The sequence below is a fragment of the Oryzias latipes genome, chromosome 4 (assembly GCF_053564925.1).
Source record: "Oryzias latipes strain Hd-rR chromosome 4, Olatipes_Hd-rR_3.1".
NCBI lineage: Eukaryota > Metazoa > Chordata > Actinopteri > Beloniformes > Adrianichthyidae > Oryzias > Oryzias latipes.
The window spans coordinates 21720888-21730937 of NC_136240.1; the positions used below are offsets into that span (position 1 = coordinate 21720888).

A 10050-nucleotide genomic window follows, 5' to 3' on the forward strand; every position below is an offset into this window, starting at 1 on the left:
TAAAGTCATTTTATGTTTTTCTGCAAAATGTTGAAAAAACGTTTTGGCAACTGTTGAAAAGTCATGGTAGTCAAATATGGAGGAGGTAGTATAATGGTCTGGAGGCTGTTTTGCTGCTTAATTAAACCATGAAATCTGCTTTCAACCAAAAATATCTAAAAAAGAATATCTCCCACATTTTTAGAAAATCAAAGACAACACTTTTATGAAGAGCAAAATAAAGACTGGAGTGGCTTCATCAAGGTGTTGATTTTAACTTAATAGATGCTCTGGCATCTTAATACAGCTGAATTATAACAATCCTGCAGGTCAGTGTGCCTAAATCCACAACTATGTTGTAAGACTCATTGCCAGTAATCGCAAAAACAAAAAATGTAATTTCGCCCTGCATTGAAACAGTGACTGTAACACTGGAAGAATTTTACCAGGAAGCTGCAGTCAGGCCTGTACGTTTGAAGACAATTAATTAATATAACCGCTTCATTTAAATGGAAAATTTACTTAAGCAACATAAATTCTCCAAGAATTTGTCATAACACTCATAATCAATAATGATTTCAGTCACAAATATGTTTATTTCCAAGGATTTTGCATAGTAAACCATAAATTGTTGAAGCTGCACAATATACACTCCTATGTATTCTGAATAAAGAAATCAACTTCAAGCAATTTGATGAGGTAAAAACTAACATCTAGTTAGAAAGAATACTTCACATTGCAAAAAATAAACACACAAAAAAGGATTGTTAAAAAGAGTGAAATATTTCCTCACCTTGCCATCAGTTTTTTTATACTGAAACAGTTCTGTATATCAAACAATTTTGGTGCCTGTTTTACAGGACTAGTTTCAGGTTTCTGGTTAATTATAGACTCTAAACATGATGTAAATTGCACAAACTAGAGAAGATCTACTCACCTCTTTTAGTCACAATATTAACATGGAAACACCTGGGGTGCAAATTTAAAATACTCCCTACTTAAAAAAAAAAAAAAAACTTAAAACCCAATAAAGAGATAAAGAAAAAAATCCACCTGGAAATGCAGAACAAAAATCTTTGGAAAACTAGCAACACTCCCAATGTTCTATTCTTATAAATATGTCTATAAATAAAGACCAATTTACCGGTAATCCCAAACTGACCAGTGACTTCAGAACTGCACCTCGTTTCAACATGTAATCACTGTTAAAGAATGTCCTTTTTAAGAGGATTTGTCTTAAAATGATAGAACTATCAATACATTAAAACACATCCAACAAATACGCGTTTTAAATCTGTCCCGCTGAATCCCTCTCACTAAAACACAACTGAAACAACATGGAGGATGTAACAATGTTAGTAAAAACGAGCTCCTGTGTGGAGTGTCTGAATGCAGTTTCTTGAATTCTTTAGCTCCTGATGCTGAAAGCTTTGCTTTTCTTGATGGAGAGGAGGGGAGGCTTGATCTTTGGTCTACTGTCCGTCTTGTTTTCTCGTGCCGAGGATGCAAAACGTCGCTTGTAAATGTCTGGATACTGCTTTTGGAACTGAAGCAAACAACACTTGGTCAGTCTTTCAGGAGCAAAGATATGTGTGAATGACAAACTGTAAATTCAGAAAGCTGCAGCCACCAACAAGCATTTCAAACCAAACAAGCTAAAACAAAGTGTGAAGTTCAATTCTATAAAGGGGTTATAATAACCTGCTTCAGCTTCTTGCGTCTGTCCTTCTCACTTATGTTCTGATCAGTAAGCAGGATCTCCAGCAGCTCCTCCATGGCTTTCTGAGAGGAAGTTAGCTTTTGCTCTTCAAACTCAGCGCCGCTTATTTGGTGACAAAATGTGTACATGGGCACTGGAATACAAACGTCCTCCCCGCTCTCAGGTTTGGGAACAGAATCCACAGGGACCTAAACCCAGGATGAGATGTTGATCCCATAAATATGCAGGTATTGCTGTGTGGTAGGTCTGTACAATATATCACAAATGTATCGTTATCGCAAGATCAAGCTGTGCTATATGCATATGGCATAGGACGGCAAAAATTGCAATAAATGGTTTCCTTAAATGTGCAACAACAATCTTATGGCAGCGTGAAGTATTTAACGAATTAAATAAATCCATTTGGCCAATCAGATGCAGCCCTTCACGTTGTTGACCAATCAGATGGAGCCCTTTTATGTTAGATGTTCGCTTCCTATGTTGACGATAGTCTTTTGGAGTATATTATTAAACTGTTTCAGTGAAATGGAAATTATATTTTTGGTTGTTTTGCCATTTGTTCATATACCACAGGTTATATCATCATCCCAATATTGATCACTAATATCCTGTATGGCAAGTTTTCCTCATATTGTGCAGCCCCACTGTGCGGTAGCCTCGTCTTTTAGATGAACAATCGACAGGAGTACCTGCACGGTGCGCAGATGCTGTATGTGGTCACTGATGGCATTGAGCAGGTATTCTGGAACTGAGAAGATACTCTGCTGGTGGTCCATTAGAAATGACACCAGTCTGGTAGCCAGCAGCTCATCCAAGTCACACTCTTCAGCGCTGCTCAGAATACAGCCTGAAAATGTGTGAACCATCTGAGAAACACAAAAAAAATTAATGTATGCAATGTCGTTTAAACAAAAGTCAGCTTCACAGCTTCAAATATTGGTGCATTTCGCATTTGTAAATGCTTAAAAGACAAATGAATCTTTGCGTCGCTCCGGCAGCAGGCTAATCCATCTATCAGGTGGTATTCAGTGGCAGGTGGGTGGGATATTAGCAGACTTTTCTAAACTATTCCACACAGCTGATGGTGATCCTCTGCTGATGTTGGTTGTGAAGCCTTTGGATGCAATTATGGCTCAAAGTCTAGCTAAGTGAGTAAAAGGATTCTCTTGTGCACGTTCACCGGCTGGTGAAATGTTTATTTACAAACAATTCATGACCTCGAGACATTTTTTGATTGCAGTTTGGGTTTTTAAAAATGTGCATTCCTCACCAACGTCCGAGTGCTAATTGCAGGATGGAGACGAGGCATGTCCACATTCTGGCTGATGCGAGACACCATCCTCATGAGAAGCTGCAGCTTCCTGCGAGATGCAGGAGGCAGCAGGAGAGTGCAAAGCTGCAGAGCCTCAATGGCAACACGCTCACACTGAGGCTGGAGGACACCTATTTGAAGACAGTCACGATGTCGTAAAAAGACAAAAAACGCAACCACAAGGGATGAAAAAACACTTCCTTACTAAATTTAATGCGTGATGTATTGAACTACAAATTGTTTTTAAGTTGCCAATCTGAATTCACTGAATGTTTACATCAACCTGACGGCTTCCAAGTTGTCTGGAATGATACTGTTGTTTTATCAGCAGAACCAGTCAATCTGTGATTCATTTTTCTAGATTATACAAATGATGATGAAAAGACGAGAAGATTAGAGGAAAACTACAGCTACAGCTCTCTGTAGGGTGAGTGATGTTTCCAGTCAAGCTATAAAATGGAGCATTTTGATTCATGGTGACTGAATCAAAGTGTAAAAAAACAAACAAACAAAAAAAAACACACACAAATAACCATCACAAGATATGACAAAATACATTATTAAATATTTTATAAACAGTTATTAAACTCTGACGGACTGAAAAAATGCTTTGCTCTACGGTTTTCACACAGACTCACAAAGGTTAACCTCTAATAGGAGCCAGAAAGGAAGCTCTCATTAGTAGATGTTAGATGAGGTTATTTTGGCTGGACATGAACAGAGCAGACAGACAGGTAGAGGAGAGACGACCTTACTGTGCTCAGATTTGGTTTGAAGGAGCTGGAAGTTTCGGTTGGGCGCAAAAACAGGCGGTATGAGCAGGGAAATGGGTCGCGGCGGCTTGGACACATCCATGGAGCTTTGGCAGCGCCGGACAACAGCAGATGCAGGGAGCATCCTGACGTTAGAGGTGCTGGAGGCTGGTCTGGGCCCAGAGGGTTGTACTTTGGTTGTAGAAGGAAGAAAGGAGGAGGGGAAAGAATGGTGGGAAGAGAAGGAAGGATGGGAAGCCGAAGAAGAGTTGTTTGCAGGTGTGTTCACGTTGAGGCAGCTGGTTGATCGACCCTGCCATCTTATCCCATTGACCCTTTTGTCCCCAGTGTGGCTAACAATGTCCAGGCAGCTGCCGACGCTTTGAGGTCGCAAGGCGCGCGACCTTTGTGAAGCTGAGGAAAACCCTGACAACCCATTATTGGTTAAAGCACCTTCGTGTTTAAAAGTTTGGGTTCTTAAATCGCATGTTAAGGCCAAGGGATTTTCTCGGGTTGTGATAGTAGGTGTGTCATCCCGGCACATGTCGCTATGGGAACAAGATGCTAAGCTGCTGTTGGACTGAAACAGATGTTGCTGCGTGAATGAAGTGGAGTCATCTAGGATGGTTTCTAGCGAGAAACTCCTGGTTTTGGGTCTCCCGGAAACAACTGTGCTGAGGCTCGTACAGCTGCCTCTTAACTGGCTGCCGGCTTTCTCGGCTTCGAGTCGTGACTGAAGCTTCCGCCCGATCACCTCCCTCATGGGCGATTCGGTTTCATCGCAGGAGCCCTGCTTCAACAGGGACAGCAGGAGACACTCGGTGGAGCGAAAAGACGACTTGGCTGGAGGAGCAACTGAGGGGAAGTCGGAATTCTTTCGCTTCCCTCGCTGAAGCTTACTTGGACCCGTGACGTACCCACAAAACACTGAAAGGAGATGAGCAGAAAGCCAGAGAAACAAGCAGTGCAGGCAGAGCGTCAGTGCAAGCAAACAGCAGGGGGGAGGGAAACGGGGGAGGGGGTTGTTAGTTCAGACCTGTACATTTACTGCACAACATCAATAAGCAGAAAATACAGAGCTGCTTATATTTCAAGCATTCGCCAAACAACCAAAATCAGTTAGAAGTCATAACCCCTGTTAGAAGTCAACTGGACTCACATTAGACACAGCATGACAACACAAATGTGCAACCGGCATCCTCTGAAAGTCCAATGATCTGTTTCTAACCTCTCAAAGGCTTAAAAGAGGAAACGCAAACTTACCCAGGACATTAATAAACAGTTCATAGAGCTCAAATGTGAGCAATGGGAGTGGAAGGCTGTAGAAATAGTCAGACACCGTTTTGAAGACGTCTCTTTCAAAGCCGGGATAGGAGGGCTGCTCGCTGTCATACTTTGGCCCTGAAAACGAGAAACTGACAGCTTGAAATCCAGAACAAATGAACAAAAAAAGTCTACTTAACTGCTTTAGGAAAGACGTTTTAACACTAGCTAATGATAAATACAGAAGTGAGTTTAAAGTCCTGCTATGAGTTGACACATTACTTAATGATTTGTAAGCGAAATACCCGTCAGATCTAGGAACGACGCAGAAAGCAATCAGCTGGTAGAAGCAGCAGGGTGAAGCTGCTTTTAGCTGCACAACCTGGTGAGCTCACATTTCCAGTTTCTGTATTTCAGTCCAAACATCAAATAGTGCTCTCATCGAATGCATTTTTCAACTATTGCACTCACATTTTACCATTATTTGTTTATTATATTTAATTGGCACACAATTTTCTTGTATGCGGCTAAAGCGTTGGATTTCCCATCAAGCCAGAGCTGCCCTATCCTGGGCGTCTGGGTCTACCACCCTGCATGTTATCCAGCTCTCCCTTCTGACTTGGAGCTCAGGTGTGTTCCGTCAATCAGAATAAGGAAACACCTGAATCAGCTGATCAGCAGAAAGCAGTGCAAGAAGAGCTGGAAAACAGGCAGGGTGAAAAAGGGACAAAAGGCCCTGCATCAAAACGTTTTAATTGCCTTTGTGTATAAAAGGGGCTGTTCACCAAAAGAAAAAAATAGCCACGTTGTCTTGTGTTAATGTAGACAGCAAGAAAACATGGTATATTCAGCAGCATCTGATAAAATGATCCAGTCTGTCTGTGCTCATTTTGATTTCAGACTAGGAAAACTCCACAGTTTTGCAGAAACCAGGTTAGAAAAATAAAAAGAACTATGGAATGTAAAGAAATTAAGTAATTGCACATATGTGCATACAAAGTTATGGTTTTGTAAGTGTACAGACAATTTTCAAAGCTGCTGCAAAGCCATTGCACAATGAAATTTAAACAATAGATAGAATTTTAATTGATCCCATGATAGTGAAATTGATTAAACTACCTACTTTTACTTAACCATGATTTTATTTTAACATTGTCCAAAATTTGTGTTTAAAAACGTTAGACAAAATGTGTTTGTTCATGCATATCAAAGCTGTACTTACAATTGGCCAGACTTTTCATCGCAGATAAAACCCAGTGAGGAAGGTCGTCTAGAAGAGATGGATCACAAGTTAAGGAACTGCAATACGTCTGTTTTTGGAAAGTATTTTTAAATATTTTTTTAAGGTAAAAAAGAGAAAACTAGAATGAAATGTATTCATGGATGTCCATATAAATAAATCAAACTAAATTAGAAATAGTTTGAATTGTGAACTAATGAATTTAATTGATTACTATATTTTGGCAGTACTGTATTAACCAGCACTACTTATTACATCAAGTTTAACAGATTTTAATCTATATGTTCCAGATCTAACTTGCTTTCTGCATGTCAGAATATATTATTTCAACAAATTTTTATTATTCAGAAAATTAGGGTTTCTATGTCAGTTTGTGATGAACCTACTGGTTTTGTCATCCAGAGCAACCACTCCGTGTTTGTTGACTTTGGTCATGTTATGAATGATGTTTTGTGGATTGATGCAGCAAGGGTCCAAGACCTCATTCAAGGACACAACTCCCAGAATCCTTTGCAAGCTGAAAAACATGAAACAGACTCTGGAAAATTCAAACTCAAAATATGTTTGTGTCATATCTCTCATAGCTGATTTTATTCCTTTTTTAAATTGATGGCTAATAATGAATTCATACAAAAGTCAGAAAGTTCCAACAGATCTGCCAGGGAAACCCCAAAGTGGTTAAAAAAGGGTTTTGTCAGTAAACTGTGAGCTTTGCCTTTTGGCTCAGCTCATTCTTCACTACAATGGATCAATACAGGGACGGCAGTACTGCAGCCACTGCATCCATCCACCTTGAAAGAGCCAATTCCCATTCCAGCCGCTTCACACTCGACTGCGATCTCTCCCAGTGGACATTGAAGGTCCTGGTTTGATGAAGCCAAGTGAACCACAACATCCACAAAAAGGAGAGATGAAGTCCTGCAGTCTTGGCTGCATCTTGAAATAATGTCCATGAAAATTATGAAATAAACTGGTAACAATAGACATCCCTGCCAGAGACCAACATGCATTGGGGTTTGTAGGTGAGGGCCTGCAGGTAGGGCTTCCTACCAAGGGAGTTCACCGGGCTCAGTGTGAAAAGGCAACATGGAATCTGCTTCCTCTGGGCCAACCACTCGCTAGAATGACCACAAGGGTCCAGAGCTGTGTGAGCTGGGCTGCAGTCAAGGACGGTACCTTGGCGGTCCAGTTTTTGAGAGCATCTCTGAACTGGCAAACAGGAGTGGTGGTGGGAAAATCCCACAACTAAGTCTCCCAGAGAAAGCCAACCGGTAATTCACTATTGGAGGGGAGAATCTGTTTGATAGTTAAATCTCTGATTCAAGAGGATCAGTGTTATTTTTGTCCCGATCGTAGGTCTGAGGGTCCCTACTAAGGGTCTTCTGGAACAACCAGAGCGGAAGTTTAGCAAGTAATGCCGGCATTAATCAAAAAAAAAAAAAAAGAGAGAAAAAAATCTTCTAGTTATTTTTTACTGGGTCAGGGTGATGTCTCTCCAGATTTCCTGTTCATCCTCTGCTGTCAGCTCTCTTCTCTGCAACTTCTGCTCATCTGCAAGATGACTCTGGCCACCATGACATGCTTGGAGGGCAGGATCTACATTTTCCTGTTTAAAAAAAACAACATAATTAAGATATAAGACAGACATTAATAACAAAATCTGCATTCATGTTAGTTGCATATTGCATGTTTGCTGTGGTTTAACATACCAAAGATTCTTTGTCATGTTTCTTTACGGATTTGAATTTAAAGAAACCTTCCTTGTCCCTGAGTGAAGGTCTTCTTCTAATAGTACTGGTGGCTGGAGCCAAGCAGGGGATGGGCTTTAAAGGAGACGTGGAAGGAAATCTAGACAAGAGACAAGAGAGTTGATAAGAGAATGTAAGAAAACAGGTTTTTCTGTGTTTTGGTAATTATCTCTAAACTTTCTTTAAATCACTTACCTGTAAAGAATGTTGTTGTCCTCCAGATCCTCTGTACCCCAGCGACCTTTCACATCTTCAATCACATGGTTTTTTAGAAACTTCTTCAGGAGTTGAACCGTTTGCTGTCTGGTGACATCGGGACCAAAGTTGCTGTTGCAGCGGAGCATCTCGTGCAGCCAGTCCACAGCAGAAGAGGCGGTGAAGCAGCAAGCGTAGACCCTGAAGTTTTGGCGATGCTTCTTGAGGGGCATGCCGGCCCGAAACAAACGCGTCACCTCATTCCACTGCAAAAGAACAAAAAACATTAAAAGATGAAAAAGAAATGTAGATAAACACCAAATAAAACCTGTGTGTAAAACAATAACATTTTAAACTATGGAAAATTATACTTATAAATTGGATTTTAAATTGGTCCATATCTTCTTTGATTCTCGTGTTAATGGGGCAAAAGCTAAAACAGAATAAAAATCTATTCCTTAATTTCTGCTATAGCAAATAAATAAGCAATCAAAACCATTATGACTGATTACATTAAAAATGGAGAATGAATGAAATTAAAATAATTAGAATGAAATTAAAATAATAAACAGCAACTTTATTTATTTTTCAGTTGCAGGGAATTGGGAAAACAGAAATGTAAATCAGGAAAATAACATCAAGGTGAAGGGGGGAAGATAATACGTGTAACACCCGGTGGGGAAAAAAAACGTTAAACACGAATATGAGCTTCAATTAGAATTTATTCGAAGTCAAGTAACGAAAAAAAACTTTAGCAAAGTTTTATAAAGAAAAGGTCGTTTGCTAAGTTGTGCAGCAATTCAAATATTCATTTAAAAACAAAGATAGACCAAGTTAGAGTAAGTAACCTACCAACTTCGTTGCTCTGTACGGTCCGGGGGTGATTATATGAGAGCTCATGTTTATAAAAGACAATTTCAACGATTTCCCACCTCAATCGACATAAAAATAAAGAAAAGTATCCATGTTTAAAATAAAGCGTTTCCTCTATTTAGATATAAAAGCCTTTAGTCAGAAGCATTCAGCGCTTGCTGTTTGGTTTTTTCTTCGTCTGTTTAAAATTACGAGCCGTCCTCTGCTAGCAGCTGATTGGATGGGATTTGTACCACGTGACCAGCCTGGACCTGGAGAATTGCCTACAAGCTAGGCCTACAAGTTTCAGAACACTCAAAATGAACAACTTGGTAGTTATCAACATTTTACTTTAATTTGCATTTCTGCATTTATTTCTCAGACTGCATTATTTTTGCTGTTAATAAATGATATTTATTCATCACACTGCAGTATTTTTGCTGTTTATAAATTATGTGAAATTAACCAGTCAGTCGAAATATTTATTAAAAGCAAAAAAAGTTGTTTTTTTTTTGTCACTCGTGAGAAGTATACAGAGTACATCACTATTGTCCGATTTCTTTAGAAAGATATAGAACAAACAGCAAATAGGATCACAATTAATTTTGACAAAAACCTGCCGTGACCCGGATTCGAACCGGGGTTGCTGCGGCCACAACGCAGAGTACTAACCACTATACGATCACGGCGAGCTACTTCTCGAACCCCGCTGACTCCTTGACATCAATCCAGTCACATTCCAACTTTGCGCCAATCTGGGCTGACTTTGCAATCGTCTATCTTGTGTTTACATTTTTGCTCATAATATTCCAAAGCTAAAAATCTGCTAAAAGATAAAATAAGAAGATCGTAGTTCATCACAGAACCGACAGTCGCATTTTTAATCAACAATCATCCAGATTACATAAACTAAAAAAAATAATAAAGCTATTTGTGTTTCATAAAATTCTAGGATGCCCACGAACCAAAGTAAACTGCAAACTATTTAT

General features: G+C 39.7%; 1 protein-coding gene and 1 non-coding gene across 4 annotated transcripts; both read right to left on the bottom strand.

Moving 5' to 3' along the window:
- Positions 1 to 555: 555 nt before the first annotated feature.
- Positions 556 to 9501, bottom strand: depdc1a (DEP domain containing 1a). Of its 3 annotated transcripts, XM_078946102.1 has the most exons (13): positions 9062 to 9290; positions 8210 to 8475; positions 7976 to 8114; positions 7742 to 7872; positions 6653 to 6783; positions 6249 to 6296; positions 5027 to 5164; positions 4465 to 4690; positions 3767 to 4404; positions 2970 to 3142; positions 2389 to 2565; positions 1681 to 1887; positions 556 to 1525 (listed from the first exon to the last, which is right to left on the bottom strand). In XM_078946102.1, the coding sequence occupies exons 1-13, from the start codon at positions 9107 to 9109 to the stop codon at positions 1388 to 1390; spliced, it is 2460 nt and encodes an 819-aa protein (XP_078802228.1). In that variant the 5' UTR covers positions 9110 to 9290; the 3' UTR covers positions 556 to 1387. The 3 variants fall into 3 exon arrangements, with proteins under 3 accessions (XP_078802228.1, XP_011472514.1, XP_011472515.1); XM_011474212.4 differs by having other exon boundaries at positions 3767 to 4690; positions 9062 to 9501; XM_011474213.4 differs by lacking the exons at positions 3767 to 4404; positions 4465 to 4690.
- Positions 9502 to 9678: 177 nt separating this feature from the next.
- On the bottom strand, positions 9679 to 9750 carry trnah-gug (transfer RNA histidin (anticodon GUG)). The gene has a single exon. It is a non-coding gene; the product is annotated as a tRNA-His (tRNA).
- Between the last annotated feature and the right edge of the window lie 300 nt (positions 9751 to 10050).

What these genes read in the sequence shown, in the direction of transcription:
- depdc1a (XM_011474212.4), bottom strand. Translation starts at nt 9,109, where the DNA reads ATGAGCTCTCATATAATCACCCCCGGACCGTACAGAGCAACGAAGTTG. An exon ending in CGTACAGAGCAACGAAGTTG is followed by an intron (nt 8,476 to 9,061) that starts GTAGGTTACTTA and finishes GTTCTTTTGCAG; the next exon opens with TGGAATGAGGTGACGCGTTT. An exon ending in ACTGTTTATTAATGTCCTGG is followed by an intron (nt 4,691 to 5,026) that starts GTAAGTTTGCGT and finishes ATCTCCTTTCAG; the next exon opens with TGTTTTGTGGGTACGTCACG.